This window comes from Cuculus canorus, chromosome 11 (genome assembly GCF_017976375.1).
Source record: "Cuculus canorus isolate bCucCan1 chromosome 11, bCucCan1.pri, whole genome shotgun sequence".
NCBI lineage: Eukaryota > Metazoa > Chordata > Aves > Cuculiformes > Cuculidae > Cuculus > Cuculus canorus.
This window is the reverse complement of record NC_071411.1, coordinates 18,181,389-18,196,141: the sequence shown is the minus strand read 5'-3', so window position 1 is coordinate 18,196,141 and position 14,753 is coordinate 18,181,389. Positions and strand designations below refer to the sequence as shown.

At 44.5% G+C, this 14,753-nt stretch overlaps 1 protein-coding gene across 2 annotated transcripts in view; it reads left to right on the top strand.

Moving 5' to 3' along the window:
- The window catches only part of PTPRG (protein tyrosine phosphatase receptor type G), a 416,754-nt gene that overhangs the window by 316,214 nt on the left and 85,787 nt on the right, over nt 1–14,753 (top strand). For both annotated transcript variants that reach the window (XM_054076618.1, XM_054076619.1), the window contains exon 9: nt 13,620–13,804. In XM_054076618.1, coding sequence (XP_053932593.1) covers nt 13,620–13,804 — 185 coding nt within the window. The remainder of the gene's footprint in view (nt 1–13,619; nt 13,805–14,753) is intronic.

Sequence of the window (14,753 nt, the reverse complement as noted above, 5' to 3'; positions counted from 1 at the left end):
TACACTTATCAATTTTGCGCTTAACTAGTAGGGGAAATGGTTTTGTCTACTTTGTCGTCAAATGGTGTTGAGGGTGGCTGTGGGCTACCTAAGAAACATTGCAGGTTATGCCTGCAATTCCCTGGGAAACTCACTGTCACAAACTGATGTGGCAATAAAGACCCAGAACGTGTGCGTCTCACAGTGGTGATGTCCCTGTTTCTCCCGAGTGGTTATAGGGGCTTAGAGATGCCTGACAAAAGGGAAACATGAAGGGACAAGGTCAGAGGTGAAATTTTGGCCCCATTAGCACTGACTCATTGTGTGTCTAAATGGGACTAGAGTATCCAGGTGTGGTTATCGGTTTCATTTTTACAGTGACGAAACTTTTGAAGAACGATCGATCTTTGAATTCAACTTTTGTATCAATCTATTGTTAATAGTGACAGGGGAAAAAGAAGCTCTTCCTTTACAGGCAGGTGATTTTCTAATGCCTTGCTGAAGCATTTCATGTGCCTTTATTGCAGAGCAACTGGCGCTCGCTTCTGGCAGACACTGGATAATGAGCTGGATGGAGGCGGGTGGGAGGGAGGTTGCAGTCGTTGCGTTGGCACAGACAGCCTGGGCTAGAGGAGCCCATCAAAAATTTTGAGAGAAATGTGAACTGGATAAAATAAGACTAGAAATAAATATCATTTACTACCTTTATTTGCCTTTATTTTATTGAATGCTGTTATTTATAGGTAGGAGGAATGACATGTATTTCCCAGTCTCCAGTCTTGAGAAGTGCTTGGTGCTTAACCAGTTCTGGATAGAGGTGAAGAAGAGGGGAGGAAGTTTGCCAGAAGGAAACAGCCAGGCAGATTTACAGGCTTCCCTTTTGTACCTGGCATTTTCACCTGGCCAGGCACAGAGAAGTGTAGCTTTTAGAGGACGTGAATCATGAAAACAGCTGCGTTCAGCAGCCTCACCCTCCCAAGAGAGTGCTGGAGGAGTGTATTTCTCAGGGCTCATTATTCTGTGAGTGTGCTTATTTTTATATATGTAATATACACGTACACAAACCTCATGTACATTAAAGGCAGCCTTGGGACAGGGAATTTACATCAGAAGTGAGAAGGAGATCTTGGGAGTGAAGAAACAGGGCTACGCTCTGATGCTCTGGCCTGCAGTTTTCAATTGGTGTTTTAACAGCAACATGTGTCAATATTTATTTCTTCAGTTATATCTTGTGTACACATTACTTACCCAGAACAGTGATGAAACTTAATAGGTTATGTTATGTTAAAAGTGACAAAACAGACTGGTTTTCATTTTGAGCGCAGCCAAGGTACCTCTGGTAAATGTGGTATAACATTCAAGAAGATTTTACTGCTTTGGCCACATGCCTGCATATTCCTTACCTCGCTGGATGGTTTTTAAGATTATAGTAATGCTTTAGGTGATTTTCACCGTGATAGTAAATAGCTGAAACCCACAATTTTGACGGAGCAGTACAGGTGCTAAGGTCTGTAGCTAACAGGCTGATCTTGAAGTTGGAAGTGTTGGAAATACCAAAGGAGCACTTGAATCACTGCAAAGATTCGCTTTGGCTTTGATCTTTAAGAACTCTTAAAGCCTGGATTCAACAAAGAGCACATGGCTTGGTTAAAATGATGTGAGCCGGTCTACAGGAGCAAGGTTGCAGTCCATGTTTAGATGGCTTGGCGCCTGGGTGCTTGACACCTCACATGCTTGCTGGCGAGTTTCCTGACAAAAATTCTCTCTGGGTCCTCTCCCAACATGTCCAGGTACCGTAACGCTCTGTAGTTGTGCCTATGTGGGGCTTTGAGCATACGAGGTACTCGGCAGAGACCTGTGGTGGGAGTATGTATTCCCCGGTTTCACATGATCTGATGACATTCAGCATGCCATCTAATGGCAGGGGTGATGCTAGATAGAGCCAGTGATTTCTTCTCCCTTGAGCTTTGCTATAGGAGGCTAATGGCTGGGCAGCCGGTCTTTTTGTGCCAGCTCTGTCAACTTGTCACTTTTTGGGTTGTGTGCACACCAGGGGACACTGAAAATAGGTGCATTTTTTTCATGAACTTAAAAATAAATAGGTTGCTGCACTGTTGCTAACACAAAATGGATTGTAGCATATCCTCCAAAGGTTACAGGGATGAGTTATAGCTATTCCAGAGATACAACAATGTGGATGTTTCTGGCCCTTCTTTGACAAAGGTGAGCAGTGATGATGTGCCTGGTCCACTGCACATTCTGAACTACTGACATATAAATAAAATGAGTTGAAGTTCTAATACTTGAGTGAAAGCAAAACCTAGTGTTTATTCAGCTAGTAAATACAGTACCTTTTTATATAGTGTCATTCATGCAAAAGTACTGAGACACTGAGTGCATGGAGGCACTTCTCAGCCAGGCAGCCTAGCATACAAATATAAGAGTGTAGAGTTAGTGGAACAGATTTGTTTTATGCAGGTTCTTCTGTGCACCTCATGGTTGCATCTCAATGCTTTCCAGATTGCACTAAGCGATGCGACCAATGGCTGTCAGATGCCGGCTCCTCTCTGCCCTCCCCATGCTTAGCTTTATGTGTTGTAGAAAAAGGCAAGGTCAGGAAAATGTGTCTTTTCCTTGCTGCAAGGTGATATGGTTTGTGATGGTCTTCAGCTCTGGAGGGGAAGTTTGAATTTGTTTGTCGGTGTGAATTTTTGCCGTTTGTTTCCTTTGTCACACTCTATTAAGTCTGTGGGCAGTATTGCTAATCTGGAAAACAGTGTAGCATTTGTTATGTAAGCCTTTCTTATTTTGGAGGAAAATGTGCCCAGAACAATTTGCATAATGTTCAGAATAATTTTCAGAATTCCCTGGTGAACGGGGAATTTCAGATCAGCGCGAAGCGATGCAGCAATGCAGTTGTCCATTGATAAACGCGCTGTCCTCAACAGCTTGGCACCAAACTGGAATGTCTTTTCTCCCAGCTATCAAAGCTATCTCAGGTCACAGAACTATGACCAGTAGCATAACCTGCGGATAGACTGGAGGGAAACTATTTCTCGCTTTATGCCAGTCCTCTGAGTATTTCCTTAGCAGAGCCCTGTAACTGGTGGCATTTGGTAAATAAAATGTCTTCTGGGAAAGGTTGTTTTAGGTCACCCAAAACTGTCACTGCGTTTGGATCCAGTTTGTTAGCCAATATGAATGTTACTAGCCTTTTGTTTTGCAGTTACGCGCCTCTCCCTCCTCTTTTGTAATTTTAAAGAGGCAATGATGGGAGTGGCGGTGTTTGCAATCCTCAGAATACAGGATAGTGAAAATATTTTAACTAATATGAAATAATGTAGAGGGCTCGTTTTTCAGTTGGGGATAAAAACTCCACTTTTCCTTTTGTGTTAGTATTTAGCAAGGAGAGTTTTCTCTGGTTCCATTGTCTCATTCTTTCCTCCCTTTGGCAAAGGCTGATTTAAAACAGTTGTCCTGAGGGCTGTGCATATGCCTGGAATGAAAGTGTACCTGTAAGACCTTTGATGAATCAGAGCCCATGAGTTGACCTTCATCCGTAAGTTGACCTAGGAGCTGTCTCAAGAAACCCTACAGATCATCTTGAAATATCTTATTTCTGAATATAACGTTCAGGATAAATACTTTTCAGCTATGTAACTGTAGCAACTAGTGGATTGATAATAAGCCGTCATACAGCGATATTTTTTAAGAAGATGGAACTCTCGGAGATTCAAGACATACAGTGGATCATGCTGCTAAATCATGCAGATCATCAGGCCTGTAAAATTTAACAACAGGGCTCGCCTGTGTTACAGTATTGATTTATGTATAGTTTTGCAAAGTTAGACATTCTCTATCCCCACATATTCAACTGAGAATGTACCTGTGAACTATTCACCAGGTACTGTGGGGACCAGTGACAGTGGCCGGGTGTGATTTTTTGCACGTGACCGTCTCTGTTAAAATTGCCCCCTTCCTTCTCGGGTCTGTCCTCTGTGGTTCGTGACTCTGCTGCTCTGTCACATCACATACTGTGCTCCTGCCTTTTTGTGGGCTGCTTTCAAGCAGCTGTGCCAGAGGGATTGCTAATTATTTATCAGTTTAATAGTGTAGATTGCACTGCAGGGCTGAATAGACAGAATGCTTAACATCAGAGTCCATCCAGTTCAAGGACCTAAACCTGCGCATTCCTTACTATTTTCCCATGTTGTACCATCAAGCAGAGACGTATTTACAAGGCATTACCTGCTTCAGTAAAGGTGTAGGCATGGGAGCTTAGGAGGAAAAGGTGTTTCATTTTGTTTCAGCAATGTGCCTCATTGCAACAATATTTGCCCGTTTTATTTTGCTGCTGATTAGGACCATCAAATGTTGTTTTTTTCTCTTCACGTCTTTTAATGCTGGGGAAAAAAAAACACCTTTAACCTTTCTGTCTCATTAAACGTGCTGCAAGTCTCACAACACTTAAACAAGCATCCCATGTGAGAGGCTCTTGACATCAGAGTTTTCTTTCACAGATGCCTGATTACTTCCCCAAAGGTGTCTGATTACTCTTTGCTGGAGTCTCAAATGATGCTGTTTCCCATCAGTGGGAATTCGCCTTAGAGTACCATCTTTAATTATGATCCTAGACTAAGTTAAATAACGAGTAGTCATAAATTCACCCTAGTAAAACTTACTTAGCTTTGGACTCTAAAGCTGGGACATTTGTCTACTTGTTTACAGGTCATCTTTGTCCTTACTGTTCTTAGTTCAGTGATGCCAATAAACAGTTTGAAAGTCATCATAACTTAATGCCACTAAAACATGGGTAGGAGATATTTGAATCTTCCATCCCGCACGCTTCACACTAGAGGTATGGTTCCAGCTACCAACCTGCAATAAAAGCAAAGCTCAAGCAAAACACTTTAATTTATACTCACTGTTTCACACTCCTGATGTCAGGAGTGAAATTAAGGCCCCTACAAAGGTAGTGCCTGTTCTGCGTGACGTGGCATCCGTGCGTTAGAGTGCATCTCCACTGCAGCACCCAAAGGCTGAGTTCCAGTGATTATGTGTAGTGACATCATCATTTGAAGGCAGAGAGTTTAAAGCATTGGCAGAAGTGTTTCTGAACGACAACAAGTTATTTGGCTCATTTATAGGCTCCATTATTACTCCCAGTGATTTGGTTTTGCTTTCTAAATGCCCATGTTTTATGAGAACTCTCTCAAAGCAACTTTGCAGTCCCTTCATGCCTTCAAATTCTCTCTGGGAGGCCAAAAAGCGTGTTAGGCAGAGAAGTTATGCTCTTGCAGAATGTCATTTATATATACTATTTTAGTCAGACCTAAATAATTACAAAATATTCTACAGCAACAAGTGTAGTTTATCCAAAACAACAACATGGTAAATGTAAATATAAAATCTTATATTATTGAAATCTTAACTTGGAATTGCTAAAGCAAAGTGATAACTACTTGTTTTCTTTAGATATCTTAGTTAGGGGAAACAAAAATAAACAGGAGGCTTTTTTAATTTATGTTTATCATTACAGTTGATTGTTCTCATCCTTTTCTTTTGGAAGAATCTGTTTTACATGTTGATTTCTTCATAGATTAACAACTCCTCCCTTTTTTCATTGGATAAATGGACTTTTCCTACTTTCTTTGCATTTTGTTGTGAAGATTATCCTTTCCAATTTTGTTGCTTGTGTACTTTAATCAGGTCAGTGCCTTACTACAGCGAGACGGTGCAGATGAATCTGTGTATCATGATTAGGATTTCTGCTGGTGCAGCAGTCTGGCACAGTGCAAAAGGTTGCACCTGAGGGTGGTAACATTGTGCTGCTAATTGCTTGCCCTGCATCATCTTTGCGCTGTAGATCTGCCCGGCTGCGCTGTGCCCCGCTGCATCAAGTAAATGTACTCGCCTGTTGCTGCACACACCTCAAGTACCTGCTGTAATCACATTTGAGGCAGAAATCAGCATGCTCTTTCTGCATATCCATTCCCTTCCACCTTATCCATGTCCTGTTCTGCAATGTTGCATCCTTGTATATGCAGTTGTCTCGGAGCATATCGTGCTAAAGCAGGAAAGGACAGGCTGCTGCCTTCCAGAGAGTGGAAGAGGTGGTAGATCGCAAAGTGCTTCAGAAAAAAAACCCCTCATTTAGAGAATTGGGTACAAAATGCTGTGAATACACCCGACATAGGTCTGTGCTTCTCCTCCAGTGGCTCTGCAGAACAGAGCCACTGGAGGCTTCTATTTTCACCCGTAGTAACTTACATGTGCTTGTTATGGGAGCAGTGCATGTCTCTGTGCCTGAATGTAGCGGATGTCTTACTTGTAGGTTTATTAATATACTGTAAGTAACTGCTCCAGCTTGTTTAGAGATTATAGAGAGCCCAGTCCAAAAAAGCAATAGGATTTCAGTGTGAAAGTTTTAAGTACGGTTTGGTTTCATAGCTGCCACTAAACCTGGAAGAGCTGAGTACTTGTAAGGGAGCTTTATGATTTATTCCATTAACACCTGCAGGGAATTCCTTTCTGCACTGCCTACCTACTGGTCCAGCTGTTTGGCCTGCAGAAGTACTGATTTCAATTTCAGTCTTGACAGTATTTTGGACTGTGAGTGCCGGCAGCTTGTGCTTTGTGTTGGAAAAAGCCTCCAGAAGCTATGAAAGGGAAGCGGCTTTCCCGGTCTGATTTTGAGCATCCTTTAGGCAGAGAGCAGGATGCTCTACCTGTTCTATTGGCTTGTTTTTTCCTGTGCTCTCTGTTCCAAGCGACCGTCACTAGGAAATTGGGAAGCCTAGCTTGATTACTATGGCAAATACATATCCTTCTGGCAGGAAATCCTCCTTTCCCCGCTGTTGATGCAGTACATGCTGCTGAATGTGGTCACACGTTTCGTCAGATACACTGTATATTTAAATAAGAACACGTATGTACATTTGAAACACGAATTGCCCTCTGTGTGTGCAATATAAACACCAAAGTTGTGGGGCAGATCCTTGGCAGACGTCAGCCTTGGCATCTGCACCCGCTGAGGATTCAGACCACGGCTGTAGAAATGGTATTTATGAAATATGGGAAATATTTGGGCTCGAACACAACATAGGATAACGCACAGCTCATGCTTTTCAGTAAAATAGGGTCGGTTGCTGGGATGCCAGGGAAACTCAGATGCTACCGAGACAGCCGTTCAGTAGTGAATCCAAATGCTGGTTGTGTGTTCCCCTCAGGAAATGGGCCGGCAGTGGAGGGGCAGAACGCAGCTTGCCCAGAGCCCCTCCGTCACTGCCCCTTGTGCTGCTTTGCCCATCAGGTTATTTCACAGGGGTGGTAAAGCGAGTGTGGGGTCTGTCAGTGTTCCTCACACCTTAAGAAACAGCCCTGTCTGTTTGAAGCATAGTGAAAGGTAAGAGGAGGGAAGATAAATAGGCTGTCTCCTAGCTACATTCTGCCTGTGGATCGAAGTAGATCAACACAAATATTTGTGTGTACTGCATGCTCCGGAGCTTGCAAGTGCCTGCTGGCTCAGTGCAGGCGAAAGGTAAAGGAAAAATGTGTGCTTCTCCTTAAAACAATTACCGTTCTATATTAATAACGTTGTTTATAAGCACTGCGAGAATTTAACAATGTACGTCGAAGGAAAGCAAAAAATTGCAAACATTTACTAAAAGAGGAAGGGGGAAATGTTGTAAGTGTGCCTCTTAGCACTTTTTTATGTATCAAAGCCTGTGTTGTCTCTGCGTATGATCCTTGTAGTCTATTTGTTATCCTTTGGGAGCACAGCCCTCGCTGAACTCTGAGATTGAATCCAACAGCCCAAAGAATGCTGCTGTTTGTTATGGATTGGAGTCTCTTCCCAGGCATCTACATTGAGTCACACCAATGCGAGGCAGCTGACTCTGGCACTGTATCACTTCCCCTCCCATGGTGCTGATGGCACAGCACTGAACTGTGAGTTTTCTGATTGCAGTATAACCTGTATAGCTGCATTTCAGGGATTGTTTGAAGTTTTGGGGGTCTAATAAGGAGAAGGCAGCCAGCAGTCCATATATCCTGAGGGACTGGCCCTTCCAGCTCTATCACGGTGCTGGGGCAGAGGGGAAAGAGGCACACTTCCCTCCCAACAAGAGCTTGACTGCCAACTTGTTTGCCCTTGTTGGGAGGAAAGGCATGAAACCCCCATATTGAGCTCTCCGTTTCTCTCCTGCTGAGGATGTGGAGAGAAATGCTCTGTCTGCCATCCGCTGTGCTCTTTCTCTCTAAGGGAGCAGCACTGTTCCCACCAGTCCCACGCATACCCAGAGCAGGGGGGAAAGGAGGAGAAGCAAAGCCTCTCACCTCAGGACCAGGAGCTCCCAGAGCAAGGCAAGACCCCTACCGCTGTCTTTTAGCTACCATTGAGCCATCCTGATCCAGTCATGGTCAGTGGCCGCGTCCTGATGCTGCTGTTTCCTCCCTCCACCTATGAATTGCCTCAGAAAATCTCTGTCCATCTCACACGAGGGATTCAGGGCTTCACTGGCACATTGCTTTTCTGTGCTGGAAGTTGTCAGGGTTTCATCACACAACGTGTGTCCCTTGGTACTGAGGAGAGGAATGGCAATTTTGCATTGCTGAGACATGCAGGAGAGAGAGTGGGATTTTCCAAAAGAGGGCATAGCACAGCTAGAAATAACTGCTTTTAAAGTAGTGACATTTTTATGTGTGGAGGAGCTAACTTAGAACATTTTTTTAGAGGATTTTATAAATCCCTCAGAGCCTGGTGCCATTGGATTCATCGTATGAGGCACCTGTTTTACAGGGAGAAGGTATACGAGAAGTAACCAAATATATGGTCCTTATGCTCTCTCTAACTTTCCCTAAATAGCTCTCTGTGTAACTGCAGGTAGCATATGCAAAAAGCGTGATGAAACCCAGAAAGTTTGGCTGGTTTTGCATTTCTGTCTTTGAAAGAGAAATGTAGGCTGCTCTTAGGGAAAAAAAAAAAAAGTCTGTAACATTCTCACACTCCCCTTCTGCATTCATGGGTGCACCTTAATAGCAGTGGTTAATTTTTGCGAAACAATAAGCCCTCTTTTTGTCTTTCAGCTCTCTGGAGTGGAGCTGCCAGAAGCTTTTGGATTAAGCTTTATCAGGCTTCGGTTAGGAAAGCCTTGTGGAGGTTACGTGGCCAAATACAACATACAAATCAAATTATGGGAGAGATGAATGTAGAGTTGTTAAATTAATTTTGTTTGTTCCAGCCCATTGGAATGTTTTTAACAAGAAGAAAATAATTCTCCGCTGTACGGCTGGCCTGGTCTGTATTAGCGCGCTCCATTTGTCTGCGAGTGGCAAGCAGGTTTTCTCCAGGCTTGAGCGAGCCCTGGATGACCAGGCTAGCCAGGATGCTCCTTGCCCCTTTCTCCAGGCTTGAGCAAGCCCTGGATGGCCAGGCTAGCCAGGATGTTCCTTGCCCCTTTCTCTAGGCTTGAGCAAGCCCTGGATGGCCAGGCTAGCCAGGATGTTCCTTGCCCCTTTCTCTAGGCTTGAGCAAGCCCTGGATGACCAGGCTAGCCGGGATGCTCCTTGCCCCTTTCTCCAGGCTTGAGGGAGCCCTGGATGACCAGGCTAGCCGGGATGCTCCTTGCCCCTTTCTCCAGGCTTGAGGGAGCCCTGGATGACCAGGCTAGCCGGGATGCTCCTTGCCCCTTTCTCCAGGCTTGAGCAAGCCCTGGATGACCAGGCTAGCCGGGATGCTCCTTGCCCCTTTCTCCAGGCTTGAGCAAGCCCTGGATGACCAGGCTAGCTGGGATGTTCCTTGCCCCTTTCTCCAAGGCTTGAGCGAGCCCTGGATGACCAGGCTAGCCGGGATGCTCCTTGCCCCTTTCTCCAAGGCTTGAGCGAGCCCTGGATGACCAGGCTAGCCGGGATGCTCCTTGCCCCTGCCCTCCCAGCGGGTTGATCTCAGAGACAGGGCTGTGTCCGGCTCTTGGACAGCCCCACACATGGCCAACAGCTGGAAACGCTGGTGGTGTCAGTTCCTCCCGATGTACCCGCACAACCTCCCTCTTCTGCAAGACTTCTCCATAAGGCAGGACCCAGCTTCTTCACCAGCTTCCCAGTTCAGGTCATTCCTGACAGGAAGGTGAGGTGGGATTTCCCTCCAAGAGGTCGCTGCCTGCTGCAAGGCATACCCCGGTGCTGCCAGCCTTCGCAGGGCCGATTCAGGGATCTGCTTAGTATTGCACTACACCACAGAAAGACAGCCTGAAAGACACTTCAATATTTTTATTATCCCTTAGGATCTGAATTTAAAAGAGAGCATTAGTAATATTTTATCTAAAAATAGCTGAGATCTGCTATTTCAGTGGGGAATGATGCTGGCTGTTGGTTTCAGTTCTTATTTTTTTCTCAGGCAATCATGAATTCACAGGCTTTTTTTGCTTATTTAGCCTGGTTTAAAAGAAAGAAATAATAAAAGCTTGTGTTTCTCTGTAGTGTGTCCTTATTCGATTCAGAGGAAGATGCAAACATCTCCCTCCCTGTCCCAACCTCTTTCTGCATTTCTCTTTGCCCTTCAGCTGCACGTTTTGCAAAATCAGTAGAGGTTCTTTAGCATCCACAAAAAAGAAAGCGAGGCGCCTGCGATTCTTTTAATCTTCCTTCAAAAATCCAAGGCACACAGAGTATTGAAAGGAAAATTAGGTCTCTGGAAAATGCCAGTTGTTTTATAGATGGCCAAATCATTACACTTTTTTTTTCTTGCCTTTCAGACATTTGCTACATTATTAAGTATCATTTTAATTAAATCATCAAATTGAATTATTGGATGAAATGTTTTTTTATTCCATTGTGTCCTGAGCAGGTTTGGTTAAATTAATAAAAGCATATGTTTCATTTTATTAAAAAGATTTCTTTTTTGCCCATTCATAAGCTGTTTGAAAAAAAAAAGAAAGAAAAGGTTGGTTATTGCTTAATTACATCAGGTACTGCCATTTGCCATGGAGTAACTGAAACAAAGTCATGCTAAGTCATGAAAATGTTGTAATGTTTACTGTGAAACAGCAGTATAGTAAATCCAGTCTCCTTTTAGCGTGCTGCGAGTGCAGTTTATCTTAGTCAAAACTTGCTGTGGTGTAGTCCTGGGGTCATTCAGCTGCTGAAAGGTGCTGATGTCATCTTTGGATGGGGGCGCAGGGTCTTGGAGGAAGAGTCACCTCACCTGGAACCTGTGAGTCTCCAGCTTAGCCTTGGGAAATACCTGCTGCTTCCCTCTGGCTGGTTGGAGCAGTTCTCAGCTGCTCGGAAGCTGGCAGCAGAGAGCAGCATGGAATAGAGGACGGGATTGTCCCTTCTCGTAGGGTGGTGGCTTGGGGTCATTGTCTGGAAACAGCTGGCCATCCATGCTTCCGAGGCGTATTGTGATTAAGGTAGATCTCATTAAGTTTATCTGGGAGAATTATTTCTTAAACTATTTGATGCATGATTACTTCAGATATACAACTCTCTGCACATTCTCCTGGAAGAGGAGAACTGGATGGGACTTGTAGGTCTGGGCAGTCTTTCACCCTGTGATGCTGTCTCTGATAGCGTTTGATTAGGTGGAGCGGTAAAGGCTGACCTGGCATTTTGAAGCACAATTCTCTGATGACAAAGGGCTTCAAAGGGGGCAGTTATGATTTATCGGTGCAGTTATCAATAAACAGTGATGTCAGTGAGAATTGATCTGACTATCTCAGTGGGAAGAGAGTGAGCATGGAGAGGCATACCAAGGATCGTGAAGCTCTGTAAGTACTGACAACAGCGACTGCTTTCAGCTGGGTCCTGGCCACCTTCATGCCATGCTCTGGCTCTGGGGGCTCCCTGCAGAGACCAGGAGGCAGCAGACCAAGGTGCTGCTTCTGGCTTTGTGGCATTGCCAGCAGAATGCCATTTTGGTCCCTTCAACTCAGTCTTAAATAGAAATTCATATCTGTTTTGTCATTGCTTTGAGGTATTGCAGGGTTGGTTTGCTTTGCTGGATCATCCTTCTGGGTTGAGCAAAAGGGTCTGCTGCAAAACTGCAGGATTGTCACAACTTATGGCAGGAGCAAAGATCTTTCCTGCCCAAGGGTATTTCTGCAATATATGTTCTCTTGTTCAGGCTAGCTACAAAATGTGAGTTATAACTTCACAAATGCCTTTGACAGGTATTTTTCTATTGTACTGGCAATATTGGTGTTTACAGCATTTAATCATCTTTATTTCAGAACTGTAGCTATTTCAGTAATGTAACAGCAGAGCTACATGACCAACCTCCAGGTCCAGGCATAGGAATAGACATTTCTCCCCTTCAGTGCTGCCAGGCCCCTGTAGAAGTGAAATAGTGGCCAAATATACATGCAGTCCCATACCTGCAGAGTGCAAACAAGCTGAATGTGTTGGCTTTAACTGGAAAAGTCATACTGTGAAGAAATTCTGCAAACAGCATCAGCTTGATGGGCTGGGTGACACTTTGACTTTCCCTGGCAGAAGCGAGCAGCTCCTTTGCCACAGAACATGTGTTTAGGTATCGTTGCAAGTGATTCTTCTTGGTCCAGAGTTTATATTGGGAGAGAGAATGTGAGAATCTGTCCTGAATTGTGTATTTTAAACGTGATTTTTAGAGCTTGGAAACAATCTGAATTGAGTATCACTGGGAAGCGCACTGTTCTTTTTCTCTTTTTCCATAGCATCTGAGTGCCATCTAGTGCTCTCTGTCAGTTCTGGAGCTTTACGTTTCGGTGGTTTGAGGTTTCCGCGGCGTCTCTGAGTGTGCTGTGCGTACTCCACTCCTGAAGTGTGAGGACTGGGTTTGCAGCCCAGTTGGGTCTTCCCTGGAAAGGTTTGGGGTTGGTGTCTGCAGCAAGAAGCAGCCCTGGTTTTGCCCGCTCGTTAGGCTGTTCCGATGTTACTGCCCCAGCCAGTTAGGCTTGGGTGAAAAGTAGGTTGTGCCTCCCTGCTGCAGGCAGGGTTAGGAAGGCATGGCTTTCAGAGGCTGGCTGGGGAGTTCCCCTGCCTGCAATGAGGAGGAGATGGCCAAGGGCCATCAGTACCACTCCTCCCTGTGCTGGTTATACACTGCTGACAAACAATTCAGAATCTATGAAAGAAGGTAATATACAGAAAGAGGAGTGTAAAGTCACTTCTGCTCATGTGCAAAAATGTACTGGGTTAAGAACAAAACACTTACCGACCCAATAATGTCCCATTTTCAGAGGTTCTAACTGTTTGCAGGGCTTGCAGATCGCACTGGAATAGTTACCCCCTTCACACATTAGGAGACCGAGGGCTGGGGAAGCTGGGGCTCCAGGGGGGTGAACTTCTTCATGTTCCCATGGAGAGCTCTTAAGTGGCTGAGTTAAAGCATATTTGCAAGTGCTAGGGCTGAAACTAAGTCAAGAATGAAGAAACCTCCCTGCAGAGAATGGATTCTCTTGCTCCATTCCCTCTGGAGAGCAGAAAGCAGCTGCAGGTGGTATTAAATCCCACTGGTCTCAGTGGATTGCAGTCTAAGCTGTTACTGTAGGCAAGGGCATTAAAGAAAAAAACTGGCTTCTAGAGTGAGGCACAGTTCTTCCTGTTTGTTTTCTCTTAGTTATTTAGGAGAGGTTCATATTTTTTCCCCCTCTGTTTTTCAGCTTGCAGCACGCCTCCAGTCAACATGAAAGTGCAGCCTGTGAACAGGACAGCATTGCTGGTAACCTGGAACCAACCAGAAACCATCTACCATCCTCCGATCATGAACTACATGATCTCCTATAGCTGGACTAAAAATGAAGATGAAAAGGAGAAGACGTTCACCAAGGACAGTGACAAGGACCTGGTAAAACTACAACATCACCCCAAGACATATGTATCAAGCTATCCTTATATTATTTTCTCAGTAGAAGGAAGTGGAGGGGGAATGCAGTTGTTACCTGGCAGACAGGCTGGCATTTGCCTCACAATGAATTGCTAGGAAAATGTTCAGCGTGAGCTGAACGTTGCCTAACAGACTGCCCAAAACACTGGAGTGTGAATTTATAGTTTGTGGGAGTGCATAAAAGACTAAATCTGCAGACACTTTTTCATATACTGTGCTGAGGAGCAGCTGGCTCGGGAGCTACTCAGGCTCTGAATACCTTTTGGCTTGTGTTCAGCTCACGCAGATTTTCACATGAAAAGCCCGATCCCCCAAAATCTGTTCCTGGGCCCAGGCTCTTCACTGAGCATAGCCCCTTGCAGACTTTGTGGAAGGTTTCTGACCAGTAAGTGCTGCCAGGAGCAGGAGTTGCATGGTCAGGGCTAGAAGATCATTGCAGAGTGGCCCTGTACAGCCACTGCCTGTGTCTGGCAGTGGCAGAAAAAAAGGGAAGAGCAATACAGTTCAGCACAGATGGAAACACCAATCTATCTCCTCCATTTAGGATTTGATCTGCTTGTCATTCTTGTCTAAGTGGAGGCAAGCATTGTACTGGTCTTTAACATTCTCTGCATATAAAATCAAAGTGACATATTCAGGTTTGAAAGGCCTCCGTTTATTGTTAATCAAAGAAAGCCTCTAGAATAATGAAATCAGTAATTGTATATGCACATGAAAAATGCAGCAGCACAGAGTGTTATTCCTAATGACTGTTATCGTATTTTTTTTTTTTAAATACACAGTCCTCTGGGCCTATTCAATCAGTTATACAATAATACTTCTCTTATTCCCTTAGATGAAGATTCCTTTACTTCATTTCCATTTATATTTTCAATTTCCCCACTAGACATTGTTATCTGGGTCACATTAG